The sequence below is a fragment of the Podarcis gaigeae genome, assembly GCF_964106915.1.
Source record: "Podarcis gaigeae genome assembly, chromosome: 3".
Lineage (NCBI taxonomy): Eukaryota > Metazoa > Chordata > Lepidosauria > Squamata > Lacertidae > Podarcis > Podarcis gaigeae.
Genome location: NC_139680.1, coordinates 1,567,927 through 1,582,981, shown reverse-complemented (window position 1 = coordinate 1,582,981; position 15,055 = coordinate 1,567,927). Strand labels below are relative to the sequence as shown.

General features: G+C 43.3%; 1 protein-coding gene across 22 annotated transcripts in view; it reads right to left on the bottom strand.

Annotated features, from left to right (window-relative positions):
* Positions 1 to 15,055, bottom strand: part of ADGRF5 (adhesion G protein-coupled receptor F5) — a 53,260-nt gene that overhangs the window by 6,293 nt on the left and 31,912 nt on the right. For 8 of the 22 annotated variants that reach the window (XM_083729953.1, XM_083729954.1, XM_083729952.1 and 5 more), the window contains 11 exons: positions 14,143 to 14,346; positions 12,561 to 12,776; positions 10,811 to 10,975; positions 10,404 to 10,625; positions 9,844 to 10,062; positions 8,945 to 9,103; positions 8,233 to 8,426; positions 5,850 to 6,026; positions 3,319 to 4,683; positions 2,173 to 2,214; positions 2,018 to 2,077 (listed from right to left, as the gene is read on the bottom strand). In XM_083729953.1, the coding sequence (XP_083586079.1) occupies positions 2,018 to 2,077; positions 2,173 to 2,214; positions 3,319 to 4,683; positions 5,850 to 6,026; positions 8,233 to 8,426; positions 8,945 to 9,103; positions 9,844 to 10,062; positions 10,404 to 10,625; positions 10,811 to 10,975; positions 12,561 to 12,776; positions 14,143 to 14,346 (3,023 nt within the window). The remainder of the gene's footprint in view (positions 1 to 2,017; positions 2,078 to 2,172; positions 2,215 to 3,318; positions 4,684 to 5,849; positions 6,027 to 8,232; positions 8,427 to 8,944; positions 9,104 to 9,843; positions 10,063 to 10,403; positions 10,626 to 10,810; positions 10,976 to 12,560; positions 12,777 to 14,142; positions 14,347 to 15,055) is intronic. The other 14 variants (XM_083729934.1, XM_083729949.1, XM_083729936.1 and 11 more) reach the window with 3 other exon arrangements.

Genomic DNA, 15,055 nt, shown 5'->3' with positions numbered 1-15,055 from the left:
CATCTACCAGGCTTGTAATTCTGTCAAAAAACGAGATCAGGTTAGTCTGACATGACTTATTTTTCAGAAATCCATGCTGACTATTGGTGATCACAGCATTCCTTTCTAGGTGCTCACAGACTGTTTGCTTAATGATCTGCTCCAGAATCTTCCCTGATATTGATGTCAGACTGACTAGGCGGTAATTATTTGGGTCCTCTCTTTTCCCCTTTTTGAAAATAGGGACAACATTTGCCCTCCTCCAGTCTGCCGGGACTTCGCCTGTTCTCCAGGAATTCTCAAAGATGACTGCAAGTGGTTCTGAGATCACATCTGCCAGTTCTTTTAATACTCTTGGATGCAGTTCATCTGGCCCTGGAGACTTGAATACATCTAGACTAGCCAAGTATTCTTGTACTATCTCCTTAGTTATTCTGGGCTGTGTTTCCTCTGCTGAATCATTTGCTCCAAATTCTTCAGGTCGGGCATTGTTTTCTTATCGGAGAAGACTGAGGCAAAGAAGGCATTGAGGAGTTCAGCCCTTTCTGTGTCCCCTGTTTGCATTTCACCATCTTCTCCTCTGAGTGGCCCCACTGTTTCTTTGTTCTTCCTTTTGCTACGAACATACCCATAAAAGCCATTTTTGTTGCTTTTAACCTCTCTAGCAAGCCTGAGTTCATTCTGTGCTTTAGCTTTTCTGACTTTGTGTCTACACGTGCTGGCTATTATTTGAATTCCCCTTTGGTGGTTTCCCCCCTTTTCCATTTTTTTGTACACATCCTTTTTTAATCTTAACTCAGTTAAAAGTTCTTTAGATAGCCACCCTGGCTTCTTTAGGCTCCTTCCATGTTTCCGTCTCATTGGTATATGTCTTTCTGGAACTCTCTAGCTTTCTCCATAATCCAGCACGTTTGCAATTTGGTCTCTGGTTCCTCTGCCCCTTCGAAATCCAGCTTGCACTTCTGGGAGTTCTCGGTCCACATACTGCTTGAGCCTACCTTGTAGAATTTTAAGTATAACTTTGCTAGTGTGTGAAATGAGTGAAATTGTGCGGTAGTTGGAGCATTCTTTGGCACTGCCCTTCTTTGGGATTGGGATGTAGACTGATCTTCTCCAATCCTCTGGCCACTGCTGAGTATTTCCAACCTGCTGGCATATTGAGTGTAGCACCTTAACAGCATCATCTTTTAAAAATTTAAATAGTTCAGCTGGAATATCATCACTTCCACTGGCCTTGTTATTTGCAGTGCTTTCTAAGGCCCATTTGACTTCACTCTCCAGTATGTCTGGCTCAAGGTCAGCAACCACACTACCTGGGGTATACGGGACATCCATTTCTTTCTGGTATAATTCCTCTGAATATTCTTGCCACCTCTTCTTGATGTCTTCTGCGTCTGTTAGGTCCTGCTATGCAGGAGCTAAATTAAGAATTCACAGTGCAATGGCATGCAAGTTTACTCAGGGATGCTGAATAGTAACCTAGCCTTTGGTTTACGGTTAGCATGGGGCGGGGGAATTGGGTTCTTATGCTTTTAGCAGCTGCATGACAGGCAGAAATTCAACAGATCAAGGCTTTTTTAGTATGGAAATACAATTGCGAGAAAAGTTTCTCCATGACAGTACTCTCTCTAATCGTGTGTCATGTGCCATGCCTGCACAGCAGCCATCCCGATGTCGCCACTGATTCAAAGAGGTTGGCAGCCCCTGCTGTAAACCATTATGCCTTCAACATAAGAAAGACAGTCCATTACAAAACCCTCTTTGGTGAGGATGGTGAGGATGGTGAGATGTTTCTTCCATTCCCTCATTCCCTCCCTTTTCCTTATTGCGAACAGTTTCAAACACATACTCTTTATAAAGGTTGATAAAATAAAGGTTTTCTCATTCACTGTTGAGGGATTAAAATCAGAGAGAGTCTATTAAAAATTAGGCAGAGTGCGAGATTTAAAACAGTGCTTCCATTGGCAGTGGATATTTTCTGCATTTAGAAGAGCACCTTTGACTCCAACCCACTGTTTATTCCTGGAAATAATACTACCTTTGTGTGTTGTGAACTCCAGCTGGAGAGGGAACACTTTTTCCACAGAGCTTCCCATACCTGCACATTTGAAACAGAGGAAAGCCAATATCAAATAATCTCTGCAATTCAATATAATAAAATAAAGCTCTAATATTTTAAAATTCATTTCCTACCGTTCTATCTGAGAGGATTCCAAGGAGCAGAATGAATAATCCCTGCAAAATATTTTCATATTAATATTATACACATTTGTAAAACGGCACCCTAGATGCCTGAATCTAAAGGCCAAAGGATCTCTCTAATGTAATTCCAAAGAAAGAACAGCATTTCTGAACACTGATTGCCAAAGTGTATGGGGGAAAACATGGAGCCTAGGAGAAAAATAAGTGAGAAGTTTTGGATAACATTCTGGGGATTACAAACTAATCCTGATAACAAGCTTCAAAAGGTCAACAACCAACATACTGGGGAAGGAGACCTCACACTGCAATCCTATGTGTTTCCTACTGAGTTCAATGAGACTTAGTCCCTGTTAAGTGGGATCAGAATTGTAGTATAACAGACCCTCCAAGTACCCCTATTTTTCCAGGGTCAGTTCCAGTTTCTGATTTGATCCTGGAATGAGACCTCCCCAGGTATAGGGCAGTATATTAAACAAACAAACACATATATAATGGAACAAGGAATCTTTCACAAACTTTTGCTCCGCATGCAATTCTGGATTCAATCTAGAGGTGACTTTGAACTCACAGTCACAGGTGTTAATTTAGGATCAGGGCTGGCACTACAGTGCTTTGATCTCAGCATTTCTCAGGTCAGGAAATATATACTTATAGTAAATAGGAATATGTCCAGGAGAAACAGGCCTGGGTCATAGGTCATGTGATGGCACAGGCTCTAGGAAAGGAGACTGCAGCCCCTTCAGTCCTCCTGGGTTGTGTCAACAGGAGTGTGTGAATCTGCACTTACATTGCTAGGAAAGTCTATTCAAACTCCTGAATGGTGGGGGCAAGGTAAGTGGGGTAGCAGTCTAAGACATAGAGCAACAAAGATAGGGCCAGGTTCAGTTAACGGCTCACTATCACAGTATTCCACCAGATTTTAGCCATCTCCTCTCTAGGATGGGCAAGAGGAGAACGGGGCCAGGCTTAGCACAGAAGTCCAAATTCAGTGACATCGCTAGACTCTTACCGCATGAAAAGTAACTATATGAATCACCTCCTCGTGTGTACAGTGGTACTGAGGAGTCCCAAGAAATGTTGACAATATTTTTTTATCAGTTAAGCATTGCAAACAGCTAGTATCTTTTATCTACTTACCTGAAAAGCATTGAAAAGAGTAAATAAGTAGTGGAATGCTCTAGGGCTTCCAGGGATAACTGTAGCAAGACCAAATAACCAGGTGAGGCCTAAGAGTGATGTCAGAACACCGATACACTTGGTGATGCGATACAATGAGCTCTTTTCTTTATTTATTGATTTTTCGCCGATGGAACGTCTTTGCATTTTTGCTATGACCACAATGGTAACAATCACATTGACAGCGACAATGATCATGGCAGGAATGACTAAGGCCAAGAGAGCTCTACTCTCATCCCAGTTGAGTAAACAGACCTTTTTTCTTGTGTAATGTGGGTGGGTGCTGCTTACGGTGATAGCAGATATAGCTAGTGGGCAAAAGTATCCCAAGCAGAAGCTAAGAGCTTTCATGATGGTCTTGCTTGCATTATGTACGATAAAGACTATGTGGTAGAACACCATGAGGCCCAAGGTTAGCATCCAAAAGAAGACACAGAGGTAGAAAAACTGAACAAAGAATGCTGCTGCTATGCAGAGCCAGGCCTGGTCCATTTTCGTGTTTGTGTCATGCATTGCTGCTACCACAATGAACCAGACGTCTGCAATCAGGAGAGAAATCACTATGTTCAGTATGCAAACATGGCGCATGTAGGATATTCTTGCTTTGGTCACTGATTTCCACACGACAAATTCTATGCCAATGCAGGCCACCAGGCTCAATATAGAAATGCTCACACCAATGTAAGACATGTAATCCAACGTGTCCCATGGATCGTGACCGGGAGACATCAAAATGGAGAATGAAGTCAAGTGATTACAGGAGCAAGTGACATTGTCCCCATTCTCTGTGGTTTCACAGCCAGTAACGTCCCAACCTCCACCATCTTCTGAGAAGCTGAAATTCCAAAATACACATCGAGGATTTTTCAGGGTCTTGTTATCCTTCGTAAATGTCATAATGATCCTGAAATCTTCACATAGTCTGCTGTTGGTTAGTGTTGTCATCACCAAACCATTTACTATGAATTCATCCATCTTCTTATACTGTGGAATAATAGGCCCCAAAGATGAGTAAGCCACACTGATGATGGTGGAGATGGGGTCTCCAGTTTTAATTTTTGCTTTGTTAATTAGCACACTACCACTGAGGTTTGAGGGCTTGGAGAATGTAAAGCTCTCGTCATAGTCTGAAACCTTGCTTTTGTCAATGACCACACCTTTGAGCTGGAGGTTGTCATAGCTGATGGAAGGAATAGAATTGTTAATAGGTTGAAGGGAGTCAGAAAATTGCTCCACTGAAGCCAGTAATTGAGAAGTTCCATTCACAAAATCCTTCCAAGTTTTTGTTGGACTGCTGATAACCGTGTCTACTGTGGATAAAAAATTCTGCAATAATAAGAGAATAAAGAGATATTACTAAAGTCCAGTAACAAAATTATCAGTGTGCATTAGAAATTCCCATCCCTTTTCATTTAACACTAATCCACCTACCAACTTTTCAAATTATTATTATTATTATTATTATTATTATTATTATTATTATTATTAATTGAATTTATATATCACCATTCAAAGTTCACAGGGTAGTTTATAATATATAAATCCCAAAATACATAACATAAGAACAAGCAAAACAATAACCCAGCCACACACCCTCTCGTTTTAAAGGCCATAGATAGTTTCACTAGCCATTTGAAAGGTCAAATGGTTGAAAGCTCAAGCTCCTCTCATATTTCAAATACATTATTAGATACAGATACTGATTTTATCATATTGTGATGCTGTCATATCCAACAGTCAATCAACCTATAACATCCACAGCAAGCCATGAGGCTGTGCTGTAGAACAGTCTGAGGTCCTGCACACGTATTTGTTTCCTGATAGAAACTGAAACTTTGCCTCAGTTTGCTCATTATTATTTAGGGAAAGTATAGTTCTTGATTTAACTTCTGTAAGAATTATTGGAACAAACTCTTGATATTTCCACATTGATCCTGATGCTTTCTCATTTTCTTCTTTCCTGATCTACTCTGTCATGCTCTTGTGAATAGGTGTGTGAATCTAAACTTATTCCTATGGTTTATCTAATAGCATTGAAATAAAAGCTTGACATAACTGAAACATGACATGAGATTCTCCACCACGAACCTTCCTTGACCTTGGTACAAACCTGATACCAGCCTCATCTCAAAACATGTCCTAAAGGCACTCTGAGAAACACCCTCAAACCTTGCATACATCTAGCTGTCTATTCAACTCCTGAATGGGAGTCAGCAGACAAAAGATAGCCAGTTCAGCCACAGCCCACTAAGATGACTTTCATGCAAACATTTAATTTGCAAGATGGGCAAGGTGAGAAATTCTGGGATGAATTCAAATTTGAATAACAAAACTAGCTGAAGGAGAAAACAAGCTTGCGTCATCTTCCATGTGACAGCCCTTTAATATTTGAAGATGGCTCTCAGTCTCCTCTTTTCCAGGCGAAGCATATCCAACTAGTGCAGATGAAAAGAAAGGAGTTCTCAACTTCTGCAAAGTCTTCTGTAACTTACTTCCATTGTTTCCGGCTCAGCAGCTACCGGCACGACTGAAACCATATTCAAAATTTCCACAACAGCTTTCAGGTTTGCAACAGCTTTCATACTTTGCTGCTGTTGCTTGATGGTACGGTTCAGGTGGCTGAGGAATTCAGGCAAATTCTTCTTTTGCTCAGGACTAGACACCAAAGACTAGAATTAAAGTTAAATGTGTTAAACACAGAGTAAATTGCACTTAAGGCTTGTTATTAAATAGAAAGCCCACAGATTCTCTTCAGTCAGCTGGAAGAGGCACAGAATGTTGTGAAATTAATTCTAGAAGGGAATCTTGCTTCACAAAAGTGCAATTTCCTGATTTCCCAGGTGACCGTCACTTGTGGCACAACCAACTTTTCCTGGTTTGGCTCCCACGGCTTCAGCAGCTAAGTGATAGAGACACACTGAACAGGCCAGGATTCTCTTTGGTGTTTCTTTGTTCAATGAAATAGGACGGAGCTGGGGGAGGAAAGTGGATTTCTGTTCAAAAAGCTTTGGATGCCCTGGGAGCCTTGCTACAGAGAGGTGGAAACACTACTCAGCAGTATGCAACTTGGGGCACATCTACACTTGTGTTTGTAATGTTAGGAAAGGTTAAGGAAGAGTTGTGATAACGCAAAGGGACAAATGACTTGTTGCTTTTACCACTCTTAATTTGTTATTAAAATGTGACACCAGAGGGCGCTGCAGAGCAAGTGTTTTGACGAAAGTAAACCATTTTTAAGTATGCCCTGGGACATTTTAGAACAATAGATCTAATATCATTCTAATAACGTTAAAACCGGTCAGAGTAGATACAGCCCCAGTGCCAAATTCATTTCCATAACATCCATAGCTGGAGATCACATCAGATGTGCAGTTTAGTGCTAATGCAGCTGCCTAATGTGTTGGCTCCATTGCCATTCTGGGGGCTTCCCGAAGGGGGGTTAATATTGCAAGTGGGTTGTTCAGATACCACAAACTGGTCATTGACACTGGGGTCTTTTTAACTTGCTAGATTTTCTGCTGAAAGGGAAAACCCAGGTCAATGCAAAAAAAAAAGCAGGTTGGGACTTTGATGCAGACAAGGTTGTGTGGCTGCTGTGACAGCAAAACAAAGCCCACATTCCAATGCATGAGCAGCAGCCCCAGAAGAAACTCTCCTCCCTGAGCCCCGGACAGAGCTGGAGGCTGCCCTTCGCCCTGTTCTCACAGAAGCTCAGGGACTGTGATGGCAGCGAAGGAATAAAGATCCCCTCCCCCATGATTCTGGCTCCCCCCCCCCCCCACTGAACAGTCATTGGAGATGTGGGAAAGGATAGGTGCTTATTATTATATTAATAATATAAACAAACAAACAAACAAACCTGTCATCCTGCCAGAGGTACAGGGCAGCCCAGCCGAGGCATCTCGGGCAGCAGAAGCCCCCAAGGCACTTCCCCCGCAGGTGGCAGAGGCAGCGTGGAGGGGGGCAGTGGGGGGCATGGCAGCAGGGCCAGTTGGCAGAGGCGACAAGAGTGGCAGACTGTCTGGCTAGAGTGGTGCATGCTCTGGTTATCTCCCGCTTGGACTACTGCAATGCGCTCTATGTGGGGCTACCTTTGAAGGTGACCCAGAAACTACAATTAATCCAGAATGCGGCGGCTAGATTGGTGACTGGGAGCGGCCACCATATAACACCAGTCTTGAAAGACCTACATTGGCTCCCATACATTTCCAAGCACAATTCTGTTGGTGCTGACCTTTAAAGCCCTAAACAGCCTCAATCCTGTATACCTGAAGGAGCGTCTCCACCCCCATTGTTGTACCTGGACACTGAGGTCCAGCGCCGAGGGTCTTCTGGCGGTTCCCTCACTGTGAGAAGCGAAGGTACAGGGAACCAGGCAGAGGGCCTTCTCGGTAGTGGCTCCCACCCTGTGGAACACCTTCCCATCATATGTCAAAGAAATAAACAACCATTGGACTTTTAGAAGACATCTGAAGGCAGCCCTGTTTAGGGAAGTTTTTAATGTTTGATGTTTTATCACGTTAATAATAATAATAATAATAATAATAATCTGTTGGGAGCTGCCTAGAGTGGCTGGGGAAACCCAGCCAGATGGGCAGGGAATAAATATTATTATTATTATTATTATTATTATTATTATTATTATTATACTCCTATGTGTTCCCTCCAAATGAATGGTGACCTCTCTGTCACCATTTTAAAAGCTCTTAAACCTGCTGATATATCCCAGCAATGTTCTGTTTACATATGTGCTCAACTCTTTTTGCACAAGGCTGCTAATTTGAGTTGTTGCAGTGTATAATGTTTAGTTTTAAAAATCTATTTCTCTGAATAGTCTGGAGGCGACCTGTGCTCCAGACAAAGGGATGCTTTTACCTCTGCAGAGCTGAGAAGGTTGTTCACTGGGACAGCTAGGCAGCTACTTCCCACAATTTCCCACAAATTATGTTTGCACTTATAGGTGATACTTCCTCTGACAGGGTGGTTTGCCTCATTCCTGCAAGGCCTTGTGAGCTCAGCTCCATCCTCTCCGGTGCCAATCTCTGAAGAATTGCATGCTACCTTCTTTGCTGTGGAAGAAAGGAGAAGAGACGTTGTTTTATCTCTTGAAACATCAGGACGCCATACAGTGTAGACAAGTGTAATGTATGGACAAGTATAAGGACATTTGGATCACATTGATACAAAATATAGTAAGCTGCAAATAAACACACACACAGATAATAAGAAGATTTGCATATATACGTAGCAATAGAGTATATCTTCCTCTGCACTTTTTATTTATTGGTTCTTTTTTTGTTCAGTTGAAATACAAAATTAATACCAAGAAAGAACACCAGCCGTCTACAAATGCAAAGTGTCTCTCTTCCTTTCCCCATTTTTATTGGTGTGAGACACTTCGAGAGACAATACTTGTCTGAAGAGTGGGATAGAAATACAGTAAATAAATAAAATTAACAGACAGAAAATGCCCAAATTAATATACTTTATTTGCATCATTAATAAATATTTTGCACAATTTGCAAATATAACTGGGCTATGGCAACTCTAAAGATATCATATGCCATTGCCCACATTTTCTCCTTACCTGGTAAAAGTTTTAGGACCATTGGTGAACTTTGAACATGCCCATCAATTTGGTTCCTGAACTCACAATGCACAATGTGCTCTCTAGAATTGCAGTGAGCTTCTGTGAAATTTACTGTGTGTTGATAGCAGCCTTTTCCTCTTCTTTCTGTAGGAAAAGCTTTTGTATAGAATGAGGTAAATTCAGACAGCAAGTAGAGTTAGTGAGAGCTGACTTTTGTGTCAGTAACTGTTTTTTCTCTGTGAACTACTTTGGGAGCTGGGACTGAGGAGCTGCCACTAAATATTGTAAACATAGAGCCATTGGTTTGATTTACGTTTTTGAATGGTGCAGGGCAAAACTAAGGTGACAGTGTGAGCACAAGTGACGCTGAGGTGATCCATTTAAAATAATACAAAATTACCTTCTCCCCCATGCACACATAGCATGTGCTCTAACTAGTCCTTTCTGTGCCCAAGGCAGGGCACTAACTCAAAACGGATCAGCACTGAGCTGAGTGAAGGATGGTTTAAGGGAGCTCCTGCTGAAAATCCAAGTTTCCATTTCTCAGGTAAACTCCTGCTCAGAAGCTGCTATGCAAAAAAACTGGAGGCAGCTGTTGCCTGCTATTGTCACCTCCTGTTTTCCCATTGCCTTCCAGTGGTATTCAGTAGGTCAACAAGTTTTTCTGCCCTATGAAAAGCCGCTCTATGTTAACCCAAAACCCACATTAAACCTCTGAGCAAGTTGGTCTCTAAGCTCTTCACTGACTGTCTTGAAAAGTTAAGTCTGGACTGAAGAGAAAACATTAAAATAATTCTAGCTCTAGAACCTCTGGTTGTCCACTGGCCCCTCTGTCCAGAGCGCACCTTTGTCACGCCACTGCCATTCAGGTTGCCACCCAGCCAGTGGTTGCTTACCTGTATGAACAAAGTGAGGCCTTTGTGGAACAGAGAACTTCACAGTGTAATTTCCTCTCTTGCTTGTACAACACCTTAGAACCTGAGTCCCTGGACAAGGGATGGATGCATTTATGGGATCTCTTATAATGTCTTTTTTCAGTGGCAAAGGAAAAACGTCGATTTGCATGTGTGCAGAGCTGTTCAGAAATCTTTGGGAAAAGGTGCAGGTATAGTTGCCTAAAAACAATCAAACCAGATGCTCTTTAGCCAACAGCACAAGCAAGCAAGTAACTAAGATCTGTCTAAATTAGCACCAGCAGCCACAGTAGCACATTTAGGGAAGTTTAATGTCTGAAGTTTTATTCTGTTTTTAGTCCTCTGTTGGGAGCCACCCAGAGTGGTTGGGGAAACCCAGCCAGATGGGCAGGGTATAAATTATTATTATTATTATTATTATTATTATTATTATTATTATTAAACACAATACAGGTACACACATGGTGGAAATTGTATTGTGAAGGTGGTTTTCATTGCTTTATTTGTTTTTGGTTCTGACAGTGGGGATGCAATTCACTCACCAGCCCAGTCCAGATTAGCACTGCCGACAGTCAGCTCAGACACTGCCCCCTTTCTGCACCGCCTGGTGGTGTGCCACACGCTGTCAACCTGCTTAGTAGAGCTTCCACTTTGGATTTGCCAGGTGACGCTGTCAAAGTTGCTCACATCACTGTTGCAGCTTAGAGAGAAATGTTGTCCCTCAGAAACCTTGCCACTTGAGCTAGAAGATATGCTCACCTTTGCTGGTGAAACATAAACATTGGGGATTTGATTGTGAGTTCATTATTTTGTTTATTTAGGGAGTTTGTCTCCCACTTTGCACATTGTCTCAACATGGCTTACGGTAAAATAGCAGAAACATAAACATCAGAATAGCACACAAACCAAGAAATCAAAGGAGAAAAGTCCTTCCCAAAGAGATGCTTACCCCCTCGATAATATGTAACACTGATAACTTTGTGTTTGCGGGCACCGTTGGTAGTGTTCAGCTCACATGTGTAATCCGTTTTGGTTCCAGACTTGTCTGCTGGGCATTGAGATTCATTAGCCTGAAGGAGGTACGTGGTACAGTTGTGAGTGGCAGTGGTGGTCCCTGTACGGAAGGGAAATGAGTTAGAAGCAGGTCAAAGCACTACCTGCAATTGAGGCTGAAAACTGGTCAACACCTTGACGCAAAGCAAAGCTGATGAGTTGCTTCAGTGTCAGTGTCGCTGGGTGGTCAGAGTACGATGTCACCCCCATTTAGAAGTTGGCCAGTATGTTATCAGCTCCTACTCCCAGTAGAGACTTTGGGTCTAACATGTCCTACAAACTTATCCAAAGCGGCCTGTTTAATTCCAGAAGGATGTTTTCAGGGACATGCCAGACAATTGCTCCCGGCCATATCCAAAGCTGCTCTAGGCCAAAGATACCACACTTAGAATCACAGAACTGTAGAGCTGGAAGGGAACAACCCCCTGCTTTGCAGGAATCTTTTGCCCAACGTGGGCCTCAAACCCACAACCCAGAGATTAAGAGTCTCCTGCTCTACTGACTGAGCCACTGGAAGACAAGGAGAGGCAGCAGGAATTTGTGACTAGGAATGAATGAACACCCCCAGTTCCCATCAAAAGCTGTTCGCTTTGTGGTCATTTCTTGCATACACTAGCAAACAAACAAAAACCCTCAAAGTGTTTTGCAAGGACTCACAAGGAATGCTTACAAAACCAAAGTGTTATTATCATTAAAGGTAAAAAGGTAAGGTACCCCTGCCCATACGGGCCAGTCGTGTCCGACTCTGGGGTTGTGCGCCCATCTCACTTAAGAGGCCGGAGGCCAGCGTGTCCGCAGACACTTCCGGGTCACGTGGCCAGCGTGACGAAGCTCCTCTGGCGAGCCAGCACCAGCGCAGCACACGAAAACGCCGTTTACTTTCCCGCTATAAAGCGGTACCTATTTATCTACTTGCACCTGGGGGTGCTTTCGAACTGCTAGGTTGGCAGGCGCTGGGACCGAACAACGGGAGCTCACCCCGCCGCGGGGATTCAAACCGCCTACCATGCGATCGGCAAGTCCTAGGCACTGAGGTTTTACCCACAGCACCACCTGCGTCCCATTATTATCATTATTATTTATTAAATTTGTAGCTTCCCTTCATCTTTAGATCTCAGGGCAGAGCACAACATAAAAATACATTATAGAAAACACAAAATACATAGGAAAAATAAGAACAAAAACAAATCCCCCTCCCCCTTGCAGTTTTCTCTCCCCCCACCCACCTCACAAGGAAAAAAAAGGCCTCTCCTTGTGAAGGAGGCAAAGGGAGACCAGCAGGGAATGGCAGCAGCATCGCCTTGGCCCTCCTTGCTGACTCCAGAGGCTGCTGTGTCTCTGCCTGCAATCTGAGGCAGATTTAGGGGAACAGGACCAGTTCGCCTGCACTGGGAGCAACAATGACAAGCAATGGAAGGTGAGTGGCCAGGGTGGGGGGGCTGCTGGAATTTTAAAGCCCAAAGTCCACCACTGCTGTGATTCACCACTCTATGGAGCCGGCAATGACAGCGCAGGAGAAAGAGCCTGACTCTTGACAGATCTCCTTGTGCTTTGCAAATGCTGTGAGAGAGATGCATGTGTGGAGTTGGGCAAAGAAAAAGTTTTATGCACACTTAGGAGTCAAGAGAGATTCTTGCACTTCATACCTGAAATATTTATTGCTCCATTTGTTTTCCAGTAATAAGTGAAGAACTGCATATCTCTGTCTGTGCAGCAACTCAGTTCTTTAGTGTCACCATTGCATACAATCACAACATCCTCTGAGGGCACAATTTTGATTGGAGAGACTGTTATATTAGTCCCAGCAACATGTATGACTGACACATTATTAATCCATTCCATAAAGCTGCAACGGTAATAACCTGCAAAAAAGACAAAAATCTGGTATTTAGCTCCATAAAGCAATGTGCTCAAACATTTCTAGATCCAACTGGGAACCTTCCAGCTTGTCTCATCTCCATGATAAAATTAACTCAATTGAATCAAAGCATTAAATGAGTGGCAAAACCTTTACATTTACACCGCTGATCTGAATGTGCAAAGGAACTGCATAACAGTCAGCCGTCTTGTGTGTGGAGCAGCTCCCCCAAAAGGGCAATTTTAGGCTGCATTAATGGTTTCCAAGTTTTGGTTCCTCTCTCTTCTGCTCTGGTCTGGAGAACTGCCTTCCGTTCTGGGCGTTTTCCTTTAAGGAGGAGATAGACCAGCGGCTCTCAGTGAAAATGGCTGGTGGTCTTGGTAGACCATTTAAGGATTTTTCTGCTTGTTGCACAATTGTAATGTGCTGTGCTAGATGCTACATTTTAAATCCAATTTTTATTACTTCTTCTATTTCTTATACAGTAAGACCACAACATACTCACATTTACCTTGTGCCCATCCAGCTTCATGCGCTTGGCAAAATAAAATAAAATAATTAAAAGGGGACAGGCCTCGGGGGGGGGGAGACTTTGGCCACATACCCCCATGGCACTCGATGTGTTTTGACTATGTGCAGTTTTGGCACAGGTGCAATGGGCACTAGCTGCCTCTGCCTGGAGGGTGGCAGACTCTCCCTTGCTGGAGATTTTCAAGCCAAGGCTGGGTAGCCATCTGTGGAAGATGTTCAAGCTCTGGATTTCCTGTATCTGCATGAGTTAACCAGCAAAAAGCCCACAGTTCCTTCCACAGAATGGAGATTATAGGTAACATAAATATTGCCAACTCACTAAAGAAACATTAACTAATCATGAGAGATAATCGGGTTGCATGACCCCTCCTGGTACACCTGAGACCCCGGGGGACACACCTATTTTATGGTCAGACAACTAGAAGTGCATGACTCTTGGGAAGGGCAAGAACACCTGCAGAATTGATTTAACAAGCCACAGAGAAAGCTGTGGCGCCCTAGTCACAGCTGCATCCTTTCTCTGAATCTAGGTTTCCATTGCATGTCACTCTGTATGTTACAATCTTAGAATATGATGGTAATTGTTGTTGAATATGACGGTCACTGCAGGCCACCCAATTCACTCCCAGCCTTGTTTGATGCAGAATATTGCAGTGTTTGCTTGATGCGGTTTTATTCTTACAGAGGGTAATAATCTGTTTTTGTTCCCCATCTTCCCTAGTGACAGACTACTTCCCCTGTCCTCACTTTGGTAGGAGGTGACTCAGGTAAAGCCCAGGTCTGACTCAGTATAGCAATTCTGACACTCTTGACTTAAATACTTTTCTATTTAGAATTACCGGCATCTTCCAATTTACTGTTTGTAATTTTCAGTGTTGATGTTGACTTTCCATCTATAGTGTCATTTTTAAGAAGCTCCCTGCCACGGCTAAAAGTTTCTGGGAAGTGCCAGATTGCCCCCGAAGAAGAATTTGACTCGCATGTCATTGTTACAGTATCACCCTCAAAAATGTCGTCAGGAGAAATGGAGATGTTTGTTCCACCTGCAAGGCAAAAAGAGAAGTTCTCAAAACCAACGAAAAGAAAGCTTTATTTCTTGCTACATATACAGAGTGCCACTCACCTAATGCATCAACTATTCATTTCACAGTTTCACTTGCTGTTGTTCTGAACGCACCCAGGAAAGCTTTGGAAAATTAGTTTGCAGAGTCTAGACGAGGCTTTGACCAAGGGTGGTTGCGGCAAAAGTGAACATGTCTTGCTTTCCTGTCATGGAGTTTTATAAGTGGGATTTTCCAAAGGGACCAATGGCCTTTAGCTGAGTGGGTTTAAACTCTCCATGTTTAGAATGAAGGCAGCACCAATGGGCAGGTGCGCTTCCCACCTTCCAGGGCAAAGGTGCCCAGGGCAGGGCCCAATTTTCACTGGCAGAGCATCAGCTGCGATTGCAACCCAAATACATATTCCTGATGTGATATATTGACAACCATGTATGAGGCTGGCAACATTGCTCTTTGACAGGAAGCTGAGTTTATCCCTTCTTCCACCAGCACCTAGAGCCCTGCTTTTCCCACATCAGCAGTTAATACCCATTGACTAGGTAAACGTAAGGGGACCCCTGACCATTAGGTCCAGTCGTGACTGACTCTGGGGTTGTGGCGCTCATTTCGCTTTCTTGGCCGAGGGAGCCGGCGCACAACTTCCGGGTCATGTGGCCAGCATGACTAAGCCGCTGCTGGCGAACCAGAGCAG